The following is a 13,454-nucleotide window of genomic DNA, read 5'->3' as shown; positions in this document are numbered from 1 at the left end:
TGGCATTTTCATTAAGGCCCACTGCTATTGGCCTAAACAACTGTGTGTCCCACCTGTACTATTATGCATCCTTAATTGTAAAATTGTAAACATCTGTGATAATTTGCCCCATAGTGTCCAGGTCTGTACCTGGGGCTGGTAGTGTGGCAGTCTATGCAAGATATTGACTGCCTGCTGGATTGTGAATAGAACTCTGTCATCCAGGGCTCTGGAGCCTCCTCCTATTTTACTTCTGAGTGTCTCCGCTCTTGGCCTTTTCTACCCCCGTCACTTGCTGTTGGCAGTTGTTTTCTAGTTACTGGAAGCTTATAGGTTTGGTTGTTATGGTAACCTCCAGTAGAGCAGCTGGGCAAGCTTGAATGCAAGCAGGATGGATTCAGGATAAAGATGGAAGATGCAGGGATCTGGTCTCTGATGTTCTCTCCTGTTATAGGGCCTTCTTCTTTGGCAAGCTTAAATGGGCAGTCATGAAGCCCCTTGGGGCTCCACTTGTTAATGAAGTGTTAACCAGAAAGGGCAGAGATAGACCCCTGCTCTGGGGCCAAAGGCTGAGGGAGGGAGTCAAGTTGGACATGGAGACTGGTTGTTCATCTTGACTGAGTCTGGTCTGTGGAGACAGGTGAGTAGCAGCTATAGGATTTCCAATTTCTGTGGCCCTCATTCCTTTTAGGATGCCTTTTTTTGTGTTCCTGTTCTTTTGTTTCTGGTGATTGGATTGAATGCAGGGGCTTATGCTAAAGCACACACTCTACTAGTGAGCTACATCTCTGTTCATTTTTTTTCTTTTTATTTACATGGGAGTCTTAGTATGTTGCCCAGATTGATGTCAAACTTGTGATCTTCCTACCTCAGTTTCCAAAATAGCTGGGTGTACAGGTATATGACACTGTAACCAGTGAGGATGCCATTTGAATGCTGTTTGCTGGCTTGGCTGACTGGTAGAGTTTTGGAACATCTAAGAGCAAGTCAGGTAGAACTGGCTGCTTCCGGTAGAGGCCAGCGGGGGTTGCTTGGATTGGGAGAACTTGCTCACATCCAGCTATCAACAGTGCTGGAGTAGCTTTTTTTTTTTTTTTTTTTTTTTTAATATTTTTAGTTGTAGATGGACAAAATACCTTCTTTAACTTTTATGTGACACTGAGGATCACACCCAATGCCTCACATGTGCTACCCAAGCGCTCTACCACTGAGTTCAACCCTAGTCCCTGAAGTAGCTTTTCTCTTCTCTATTATTATTGAGGTCAGAGTCCTAACTGTACAGGTGCCTTCCCCCTTTTAAAACACATAAAACCTGACAGTATGGCCAAACTTTGGAAAGGAATTTTTTTTTTTTTTTTTTTTTTTTTTTGCGGTGCTGAGGATCGAACCCAGGGCCTTAATGCATGCAAGGCAAGCACTCTACCAACTGAGCTATCTCCCCAGCCCTGGAAAGGAATTGTGAATTTGCCTTTCCAGAAAAAAAAAAATGTCCATAGGATTGCATAAACAGGGACAGATCCTCAGGTGTGCTGGTGCAGTGAGAGTCACACCAGGTTTTCTGGGTATGCCTGTCAAGGGCTAATCTCTGGGAAACTTGGAAGGGTCAATAAACGCAAGAGCAGGGAAGAGTTGAGGGGCCTCCTAACCCCTTCATTGCCTGTCCTTACTGAGGTCTTCATATCCTAAGATCATCACAATTTGAAGAAAAGGATCCAGTGTTGAGACTGAAGTAAGAAGAGCAGTTTCCTTGGCTCTGCTTGCTATGTTGAAATTTTCAGTCATTTAGTCAGTAAACCCTCTCCAGGAGTGTGCAATAAGGACCCAGCAGGCAACAAGTTGGACACTGCACTTTCTCTCACAAAGCTAATGGTTCAGTATTCCTCTCTATAATCAAGGAGCTTATTCCCAGAGATACTGCTATTTGCAATCACAGGCCTACCTAACCTAAACCTTGGACTGGTTTCTCCACCATAGTGGGTGAGATGAGATGCTCCTTCCAGCAGCACAGTTCCCAGCAGCATTGAGTTCCTGGGTGTGTGCCAAGCTTTATGGGAGGCGCTAGTGAGGATTTTAATTAATGCTGTGTAATTACCAGGCGCTGCTTAACCATCCCAAATGCCCTTCATGTTCCCAAGCCTACAGCTAATCACTGGCTGTGCATGGCAGGAAAAAGGAGGGGGAGGATCGTTCTATGTTTCTGGTCTTTGGTCAGCATCTAGACTGTGGCATGGACATCCCAGGAAGGTTTCTACCTTCTTTTATTCCATTCCAATCTAGTGGGAGGAGGGAAGTAAGTTGAGTAATAAATAGCCTGGCCTCTCCTGTTCACCTATGTCCTCTCCTTAGAGGCAAAAGATAACAGTACTTTATGGTCTACCCAACTATATCAAGCAGTGCTGACCCAAGGTCCAGGGTGGAGTGTGGAGAGAGAAGGGGTTCACAGATCTAGACCTGTGCTCTGGTGGTAGTGCTCAAAAGGAGGAACAGGAAGTAAAAGCTGTTTCTGCTTTGGGCATTCTTTTTTCTCACTGTACATAGCTGAGTGAACTCCTTCAAGGTTATTTCTCTGCTGGTGGCTCTCAAACTAACTAACTCACTGAAAGTTATACTTCCTGCTAGGCCTTCATGCCAGACTCTCATCATTCCACTATTCCACCTGTCAGCCAGAGTGGCCCTAATTTGACTAGACCTTTGCTCTTGTGCTCTTTGCTAAAATCGTTTTCCTCCATATCTTCCTTTAAGCGGGTCCCCCTCATTCCTTGGGGTCAGCGTGACTGTTATCCCCTAAAGCGTGCCCTCTTGCTCTCTACCAGAGCCAGAAACAGTGTGGTGGGCGTGTTTCTGCATCTGTATCCCTCTTTCCTTTAAGAGGCTCTTAGCATATTTAAAAGAACAAATGAAGGGTCTTCCTGACCAAGTGAGAAGCACTAACCAGTCTGCCTTGCAGGTAGACCATTTATTACTTAAATGTCCCCGGTTCCCAGTTGGGAGCGGCAGATTGACCACTCTCAGCACATTGGAACAGATCGCCCGAAGCTGCCGCCCAGCGGCGCACGCGCACTGAAGACCGGAGCTCGGCGGGGACGCGCACGCCTGTGGCCGCGTGCGTCACAACTCGGGCACCCCCCCACCGTGTCCAACTCGCCTGCGGGTGGGTGCCCCCGGCGGTGGCGGAGGCGGCGGCCCAGAGACAGCAGCGGCGGCACCACACTGGCCGCGGTCGCGTAGGGTTGTGTGGCTTGGAAACAGAGTCGGTCAAAAAGGGGCGCGACGCGAGGAAGGCATACCCGGGCCGCTCGTGAGGAGACCTCGCGGGCGCCTCGTGAGAGGCCGGTGTGAAGGAGCGCGGAGGCTGTGGCCGCCGGCGGCCCGTACTCGCCAGACCCCGAGGCCGCCGCCGGCATGAGCCACATTCAGATCCCGCCGGGGCTCACAGAGCTGCTACAGGGGTACACAGTGGAGGTGCTGCGGCAGCAACCGCCTGACCTCGTCGACTTCGCGGTGGACTATTTCACCCGCCTGCGTGAGGCCCGCGCCCAAGCCTCATTCCCATCCGCCGCCCCTCCTTCAGACTTACACGCGCCAGAGCCCAGCCCGGACACTGTAGCCGAAGCGGACGGCGACTCAGAGGAGGACGTGGAACTGGAAGGTATGCGGCAGACCCAGTCAGGGTTCGTGGTGAGAACTGAGGGAGGGGTGCAAGCAGTCTTCAGAGCTCTCCGGAGTGGTGCGGGGGGTCGGGCGTTACGGCCGGACCAATCCGACTGCCCAGGGCCTGAACCTGGGAGCTCTCATATGGAGTTTGTTGGGTTCCTGAGCCGCCAGCAAGCGCCCAGCGTGTGTCATTTCCAAATTGAGCTGCGCTATTCTCCGAGTCCGAGAGCACACCGGGTGATTTGTCGATTCAGCCTTGAAGGAAGCGTGAGGTTTTCGGTCTTGGTGGCGGAGAGGGCCAGAAAGGCGTGGAGCCCACTTGGGCCTGGCCAGATTTTTTTGCCTTTGCTTGAGACCCTTAACCTACCTTCGTTCCGAAGATCAGAACATTCACCTCCAGCATGTTTAATAACCAGGACGGTAGATATGAAAATAATTCAGTTTGGAGGTTAGTGTGAAACTTTGGAGCATAGACAGATGAATGAACCCTTTATGCTGTTACATTCAACCCGTCAATGTGTCACAGATGTTTCACCTATACCTTCTCCCTCCTTCGCTGAAGAATTTTAAAAGTTTCAGACAGATCATTTCATTCCTGCTTGCTTGAGTGTGCATTTCGTTTCTTTTTTCTTTGTTTCTTTTCTTTTCCTTCCTTCCTTTCTTCCTTTCCTGGAGATTGAACCCAGGTTCGCTTAACCACTGAGCTACATCCCCCGACCTTTTTATTTTGAGACAGGGTCTCACTAAATTGCTGAGACTGGCTTTCAACTTGAGATCCTCCTGCCTCAGCCTCACTAGCCTCTGGAATTGCAGGCATGCCCCCACCGGGCCTGGCTTGATTGAGTATGCATTTCTTAACATATGGTCCCTGGGGGTAATACATGTATATATGATGATTAGTGCTCATATTTTTAATTTGGTTAAAATAGTTGAATAATAATTGGTGAGCAAACAATAACTATCTTACTTAGTGTGTTGCAGGAAAGAAAACAAGTAACACTTTTTATATCTTGTTTAAGCAAGGAATGTCTAGAAGTAGTTTCATTTTCTTGTTTTCTTCCACATATGCTTTGCCAATTTAACAATATAAGTATACTACTTTTATGGACCAGAATTTAACCAAACGATGAAAACACTTGAGAGATGAAGAATCTTAATGTTACTATATCACACTGTGTGGAAAACTTTTTCAAGTCACAACTGGCAAAGAGTTAATGGTCATTTCTGTGGGAGATTGTAAGCTTCAGCAGTGTCCCTAAGTTTATTCATGCTGAAAGAGTAGATAATTGCTATTCTGTGTTTCCCTTGCATGTTAGTTACATTATGGGTTTTGGGATAACCAGAAGTTTTCCAAATCTCTGCCACAGGTTTGCTTCATGGTCACGAACAAGTTGTCAAACCTGTTTGATTCAGTTTCTTATCTTTGAAATGAAGACAGTGACAAAAATCTGCCAGGGATAAATGTGTTTTTAAAAGCTTTATTTCTGGAATGACTTCTAGGTTTGTTTCTCTGTAATCTGTAAATTACAAAAGCTATAATCTGCTTCACACCAATTTTTATTTACACAAAAAATTAATGTTTTAGGAATTAGTCTCAGATAAGTTTACAAGTTTCTGTTTTATGTCTTCATTCTTTGTCATCTTTGTGTGTGTGTGTGTGTGTGTGTGTGTGTGTGTGTGTATGTGGTGCTGGGGATCAAACCCAGGTCTTTGTGAAAACCCAAGGCTTTGTGCATGCTAGGCAAATGCTCTACCACTCAGTTACATTCTAGACATAATAACAGAATATCAAAGTATGAAATAATGTATATTAAAAATGTGGAGAACTAAAGAATACACTTATAAATTAATCTGCATAAGAACAATGAAATGGCATTCAGACTTGATCCTTTTTTTTTTTTTTTTTTTTTTAGTTGTAGATGGACACAATACCTTTATTTTTTATGTGGTGCTGAGGATTGAACCCAGTACCTCACACATACTAGGCAAGCGCTCTACCACTAAGCTACAACCCCAGCCCTTGATTCACTTTTGTAATAACCATAAAACATTTATATCTGAGAATCTGCCAGTTTTTCTTTTGGTAACAGTTTATTTTATTTAATTAATTTATTTTTTTGGGGGGGGGGAATAGAGTATTGTTGAGTTGTTAATTGCTGAGTCTGGCTTTGAACTTTCAATCCTTCTGTCTCAGCCTCCCGAGGCAAGATTACAGGCGTGTGCTACCACAACTGGCTTGGTAACAGCTTTATGAAGATATAATTTACAATCAGTTTTTTATTCTTTTTTCACTACTGGAGATTAAGCCCAGGGGTGCTCTATATCTAAAGCCCTTTTTATTTTTAATTTTGAGATAGGGTTTCACTAACATGGGAACTTGAAATCTTCCTGCCTTAGCCTCCTGAGGCAAAAACCACTGTGTCCAGCACAGTTTTAGAACATTTTTATCACCCCCAAAAGAAGTGTGCAGTTGTGGTAAAGTGCTTGCCTAGCATGTGTGAGGTCCTGGCTTGATCCCTAGGATTACACACAAAAAAATACCTCATAAATTTTGCCTTCACCCACCAACATTTATTCATTCCTATCATCTCTAAGCGACTTCTGATCTTTCTGTCTATGGATTTGCCCATCTTGGACATTTCATATAAATTGAACCACATCATTTATACCTGTCACTTAGCATAATTTTTTTTTTCTCTTGCAGTGTTGGATATTGAGCTTAGGGCCGTGTGCATGCTAGGCAAATCTCTTATCACTGAGCTGCATGCCCAGCTCTTAGCATGATGTTTTCAGGGTTCATCCTCATTTTTAAATTTTTTTTGAGACAAGTTCTTGCCATGTTGCCAGGCTGGTTGTAGACTCAAGTGATCATCCCTAGTGTGGGGACTACAGGCATGGGCCCCCTCATCTGGCCTTTTGTTCCTTTTTATTGCTATCACATTGTTTATACTACATTTTATTATCCTTTCATCAGTCGATAAACATTTAGATTGTTTCCACTTTGTAACTATTATGAATCATACTGCTGTGAACATTCATGTGTACAAGTTTATGGTGGATTTGTTTGTTTGTTTGTTTGTTTGTTTATTCGTACTAGGGATTGAACCCAGGGGCACTTTACCACTGAGCTACATCCCTAACCCTTTTGATTTTTTATTTTGAGATAAGGTCTTGCTAAGTTGCTGAGGCAGGCCTTGAACTTGGCTATTCTGCCTCCTGCCTCAGCCTCCAGATTTCCTGGGATTACAGATGTGTGCCACCATGCCTGGTGTGGTAGATATGAATTTTCATTTTTCTTAAGTATACGCCTAGAATTGTAGGGCCCTATTGTAACTGTATTTAAACTTTTGAGGAATTGGTAAACTTTTTTAAAAAAATATTTTTTTAGTTTTCAATGGACCTTTATTTTATTTATTTATTTATATGTGATGCTGAGAGTGGAACCCAGGTCCTCACACAAGCTAGGCAAATGCTCTGCTACTGAGCTACAACCCCAGCTCCAAAAGACTATTCTTTTCATTGGGAAGATTTAAGCAGGCAGGCGATGGCACACACCTGTAGTTCCAGTGACTGGGGAGAGTGAGGCAGGAGGATAGCAGTTTCAAAACCACCTTGGCAACTCAGTGAGGCCCTAAGCAACTTAGACCTTGTCTCAAAATAAAAAGAGTTGGGGATGTGACTCAGTGGTTAAGTGCCCCTGGAGTTCAATTCCTGGTATACCCTCCTCCCTAAAATAAAAATTAGGAGATTTAAAGCCTATTTGGAGATGGTGCCAGGTGTTTTGGTTCTGAGAAGCTCAGAAAACAGTGTGTCCTGTGAGTCTGCTGTGGACCCTATATAATGAAGGTGCTGTAGTAGGTTGTCAGCTTTGATTGAAATTCAGCAAGGAGTGACAATGCAAGGAGTCATGAGCAATAGCAGTGAGTGGATTCCTGTTCTGCTCCCAAAACTGGAAGGGCTCAGGGATTGGTGAAATCCGCAAGACATACCCCTGCACGTTCTGGCTCCAAGGATGATTATAGGCGTTCCTTATCAAAGTTGAGGTCCAGATCTGAATCTAGGTCTAGATCCAGAAGCTCTCAAAGTCTTATCCAAGGCCCCAGTCTCCATCCCACTCCATAGATGTTCCTGTAGCAGATGTTACAGGTGAGATTATTATAGATGGCACAGCCACAATTATTTTCTCATGTCTAACTCAGAGGGGTCATGTTGTCAGTTGGGCAAATCCTGACCCTGAACTGTTGTCTTCGAATGTTTGGGTTGAGCTTATATATCACAGAAAGAGACCTTGAGGTGTTCTCTAAATATGACCCCTTTGTTTATGTGTCAGTTGTGTATGACAGGCAGTCTAGGCATTCAAAAGGATTTGCCTTTTTTATTTTTTATTTTTGGAGATTCAATCCAGGAGTGCCTTACCATTGAGTTACATCCCCAGCCCTTTTTATATTTTACTTTGAGACTAAGTGGCTTAGGGTCTTGCTAAATTGCTGAGGCTGGCCTCAAATTTGCAGTCCTCCTTCAGCCTCTCAAGCCTCTGGGATTACAGGCATGTGCCACCACACCTGGTAAGAGGATTTGCCTTTGTCTATTTTGAAAATATAGATGATGCCAGGGAAGCTAAAGAACGTGCTAACAAAATGGAGTTTGATGGACATAGAATCAGAGTTGATACAAAAAGACCACATACCCCAATACCAGGCATTTATTTATGTGGTAAGATTTACAAATGGCAGCTCAAGCTGTTAGGATTACTATGACAGAGGATACAATTGAGGCTATGACGTTTGTGACTACTCTAGCAGATCATACAGAGGAGGAGGTGCATAGTGATCTGGCTACTCAAGACAAGGATAAGATTTACAGAAAGTGATCACCATCCCTTTGTTCCAAAACTTGATCCTACTTGCCTTGTTGTTGTTAAAGCATGAAGTTGAAGACTTTCTGAAACCTGCCATAGAACTGGGATATTGTTTGCGCACAATATTTTTTATTGTCTCCACTTTAGAAAGGGAACCTAATGAAGTTAGGTGACTTATACCTTTTATGATGACTACTTTTGGTTGAGTTGAAATGCTGTTTTAATTTTGCATTTGTGTAGTTTGGTACTTTGTTCAAAGTTAAGTGTTTTTTAGAAAAATATGTTTTCTATGTATTTTGACTGTTAAGAAGTTTCTATTATACAAAACTTCATTTAAAAGGTTTTTCTACTTAGCTGGGCATAGTGGTGCACACCTGTAATCCCAGTGACTGGTCAGGGGCTGAGGCAGTACGATTGTAAGTTCAAGTCCTGCCTCAGCAACTTAGTGAGACCCTATCTTGGGAAAAAAAAAAAAAGGCAAGGACTGGTATGCTAGTTTAGTGTAAAGTGTCTTTGGGCTCAATCCCCAGCACCAAACAAACAAAGCTTTTCAACTGAATCCAGGGTATTCTGAAGATCAAAGCCTGTCTGGAAAATTCTACCACATGACAAAAAGCAAAAATAAAGCTTGATAAAAATCATTGATTGGGGGCTGAGGATATAGCCAAATGGTACTTAGCACATGTAGCCCCTTGGTTCCATCCCCAACACCAAAAGAAACACTTTTTGATTGTTAATGTTAATTAAAAATAAATTGTTAATTTATATGTCTAGTGTCATAGTCTTTATTACTGTAGCTTTATAGTAGATTTTGGAATCAGGAAGTGTGAGTTCTCCAACTTCACTGATTTTTGACTATGTTGGTTTCCTTGGAATTCCCCTCCCCCATCCCCCAACCCCCCTTCTGGGGAGTGAACCCAAAGGCACTTTACCACTGAGCCACATCCCCAGCCCTTTTCATTTTTTATTTTGAGACGGTCTCACCAAGTTCCTCAGAGCCTCATTAAGTTACTGAGGCTGGCTTTGAATTTATGATCCTCCTGCCTCAATCTCCCTGGTTGCTAGGATTGCAGATGTGCACCATCACACCTAACCTAGATCTTCTCTTCTTCCTCCTCCTCTTCCTCCTCCTCCTCTTCCTCTTCTTCTTCCTCCTCCTCCTCTTCTTCTTCCTCCTCCGCCTCTTCCTCTCCTCCTCCTCCTCCTCCTCTTCCTCCTCTTCTTCCTTTTTTTTTTTTTTTTTTTGGTGTGTGTGTGTGTGTGTGGTGTTGGGGATCGAACCCAGGACTTTGCGTGGATCTTTAATTTCTTGCAAAAGTTTTATAGTTTTAAGATTATAAATTTTGCATTTCTTTTCTTTTTTGGCAGGTGGGTACTAGGGATTGAACCCAGGGCCTTACACATGCTAGGCAAGCACTCTACCACTGATTCACATGTCCAGTTCTATGCCATTTTGTGTAAGGGACTTGAGTATCTCTGCATTCTGCTATCTGAGTAGGTCCTGGAACCAGTCCTCCCTTGAAAGCCAAGAGATAGCTATGGGTTCTGTACTATTTGTAATTTCAGGCCTGGTGGAGTGTGTCTTACAACATATCCCCTGTGAATTGGAGAGGATGACTGTATACCCATTCTAGTGGTTGTGAAATGATACCTTGTTTGTGTGTTTTCAATACTAGGAATTGAAGTAGTGCTGGTGTGCATGTTAAGCAAATGCTCTACCACAGAGCACTCCTGTTCTTTTTATTTTTTTGTTGAATAGCGTTTTGTAAAGTCACCCAGGCTGGAATTGAATTTAAGATCCTTCCTGCCTTCCGAATAGCTGGGATTATAGGTGTGTGCCCTAATTTATTATAGTTTTGATTTACATATCTCCAATGACTAATAACATTGAACCTGTTTTCATGTGTTTGCTGACCATTTTGCATATTTTTTTTCCTAGAGAAAAATCTATTCAAGTCCTTTTTTGTTTTGGTTTACTTTATTGTTTTTGGTACTGGGGATTAAACCCAGGGGATCTACCCCTGAGCTACATTTCCCACCCCTTTTTATTTTTAATTTTGAGGCAGAGTCTTGCTAAGTTGCTTCTGCTGACTTCAAACTTATGATCCTCCTGCCTCAGTCTCCTGAGTTGCTGGGGTTTTATGTGTGTGTCACCATGCTCAACTTCTTTGTCCATTTTTAATTGGGTCGTCTTTTTGTTGTTGAGTTATAAGAGTTTGTTTATGTAGTCTGGATACTAGTGCCTTATCTGATATGTGGTTTGCAAATATTTTTCTCTTATTTGAACCTAGGGACACGTTACCGCTGAGCTACATCCCTGGTCCTTTTTATTTTTATTATTTTGAGATAGGGTTTCACTAAATTGTTGAGGCTGACCTCAAACTTGTGATTCTCTTGCCTCAGCTTTGGAGTCTCTGGGATCACAGCATGCACCACCACACTTGCCTTGTCTTCTCACATTCTTGTAACACGAGAGTTTTAAATTTTGTTTGATTGAGATGGGTTTTCACTGTATTGCTGTGCTCAAGTGTTCCTCCTGCCTCAGTCTCCCTAGAAGCTGGGGCTATAAGGCACCTGCCACTGTGTCTGCAAAAGTTTTTAATTTTTATGAAGTTCAGTTTATTTTGTTTTTTTGTAGCTGTGCTTTGGGTGTTTTACCTAGTCAGATTTTCCTCTGTTCATACCTTATAATAAAGCTGTTCTCCTTTAAAAAAAAAAAATTTTATATAGAGGGAAAAGAGGAGTGGGAGGGGTGGGGGGAAGGAAGAAAAAACAGAATGAATCAAACATCATTACCCTATGTAAATGTATGATTATGCAAATGGTATGCTGTTGTTACAGAAACAACATGTATCCCATTTGTTTACAATAAAAATAAATTAAAATAAAAAAAATTTTTAGTTGTAGGTGGACATAATGCCTTTACTTACTTATTTATTTATATATTATTTATGGTGCTGAGAATCGAACCCAGTGTCTCACGCTTGCTAGGCAAGTGCTCTACCATTGAGCCTCAACCCCAGCCCCACAGCTGTTCTCCTTTGCTTTTGTAATTCACAATGAAGAGCTATGAAGAGTTGTAAGAAGTGGAATTGTGGCTCTACACAAACCGTACTTTCTCACACTTTCTTGTGTTCCTTATGAAGAAAGATTTTTTGGATAAACCACTGTCTGGATAGTTATTTTTCAGTCTGCAGTGTTTTAGGCACTTTTGTGTTTTAGGCATTTGATATTTTTAAAGTAAAATTATGAATAGAGGAGTTTGCTTCATGCTATAAAAAGGCATATTTCCTAACGTTTTTTGGGTGATCTTGTGGGTTCTTTGGGAGATTATTAAACATTTGTGTTTAATAACTCCATGATCATTAATGGGGCAGATGATTTTTCTCGCCATTTCCAGACCAAATATCCAATGCTGAACTAGTGGATTAGTTTCTCAGCTCACAAAACAGAAGCACCATCTGGTTGACAGTGCTCCAGAGTTTTTTCTTAGTGATAACCCAGTAATTCTGAGTATGATTAACTTTGTATCAAATTTTAAAAATGGTTTGCAGGAACTGGGGAGATAGCTCAGTTGGTAGAATGCTTGCCTTGCAAGCACAAGGCCCTGGGTTTGATCCCTAGCACCACAAAAAAAAAAAAAAAAAAAATGTTTTGCAGTTTAGTAGGTGAATGGCATCAGAAATGCTACTTAATGAGAAAGGAGTTTAATGCTTCTAAACTGATTAGACATCTCTGATCTTAGATATTTTTGCTGAGGCTGACCTCAAACTTGTGATCCTCCTGTTTCAACCTCCCTAGTCACTGAGATTACAGGTATGCTTTAGCCTCCCAAGTTTTTATAGGTGTGAGCCACCTTGCCAGCTTAAAATTTATTCTTAGGAAAATGGTTTAATTTTTCTACTCTGCTTTTTATTTGATTATTTAAAAGAATTTTTTTTGTAGTTGTACATGGACAGTGTGCTTTTATTTGTTTACTTTTAAGTAGTACTAAGAATTGAATCCAGTGCCTCACACATGCTGGGCAAGCACTCTGCCACTGAGCTACAGCCCCAACCCCTTTGTATTTGATTATAGAGTTTAACTTTTTTTTTTTTTTTGCATCAGTTCCTAAGGCCATTTTTCTCTTCTCTGCTCTAATCTAAGCATGTAATATACTTGCCAACTGGTATTGCATCAATTTAAAATAGTCACACACGTTTTGTAAATGCTGTGATGAACTGGGGACCCATGAAAAAATCTTTTAAAGGGGAGGACATTTGTATCCTAGGCAAACAGTGTGGAGAACTAGTTCCATAGGGCCAGGGTGAATACTGGGAATACTGGGAAACCCCATTTGAACAATACACATGTGGTGATTCAGGCCTCATATGAACTAAGTGAGAAAAGTTAGTGTCAGGGAATGTTATTAACAAGGAATATTTTCCTTAAGTTGACTCATCACTTCTACAGTTTTTGTTCTTCAGGTCTAGAAAGTAGATGCTTTAAATAGACCCTTGATGATTGATTAATGTTAATTAATTTCACTAGAAATTGACTTAAACAGTAATTAGGTAGACCTGGGTTTATATCCTGGCTCTATCACAGTCACCAGTTGTTTCATTGTTTTTCATTGTTTTTGTTTTGTTTTGTGTGTGTTGGGAATTGAACCCATGGCCTCAGGAATGCTAAGGATGTGCTCTACCACTGAACTATACCTCCAGTCAGTGTCATTCTTTTTTTCTTTTAATGGTATTGGGCTTGAACCCAGGGGTTCTCTATCTTGTTTCTTTTCCTTTGCATATACCTTCCTTTTTGCTTGAAATGCTGTCCTCCTTGTCTTCTTTTTCTTTTTTTTAATGTTTGTATTAGTGCATTATAACTATATATAATAGTGGGATTCATTTTGATATAACTATACATGCATGGAATATAATTTGCTCTATTTCAGTCCTTAGTGCTTCCTCTTTCTTTCTCTTCATTT

The 13,454-nt window shown here is 42.1% G+C and overlaps 1 protein-coding gene across 2 annotated transcripts in view; it reads left to right on the top strand.

Moving 5' to 3' along the window:
- The first annotated feature begins 3,083 nt into the window (after positions 1–3,083).
- The window catches only part of PRKAR2A (protein kinase cAMP-dependent type II regulatory subunit alpha), an 89,606-nt gene continuing 79,235 nt past the window's right edge, over positions 3,084–13,454 (top strand). For both annotated transcript variants that reach the window (XM_079155594.1, XM_079155593.1), the window contains exon 1: positions 3,084–3,628. In XM_079155594.1, coding sequence (XP_079011720.1) covers positions 3,382–3,628 — 247 coding nt within the window. In that variant the 5' untranslated portion in view covers positions 3,084–3,381. The remainder of the gene's footprint in view (positions 3,629–13,454) is intronic.

The sequence above is a fragment of the Sciurus vulgaris genome, assembly GCF_902686455.1.
Source record: "Sciurus vulgaris genome assembly, chromosome: 10".
NCBI classification, from domain to species: domain Eukaryota; kingdom Metazoa; phylum Chordata; class Mammalia; order Rodentia; family Sciuridae; genus Sciurus; species Sciurus vulgaris.
This window is presented reverse-complemented; position numbering and strand designations above follow the sequence as displayed.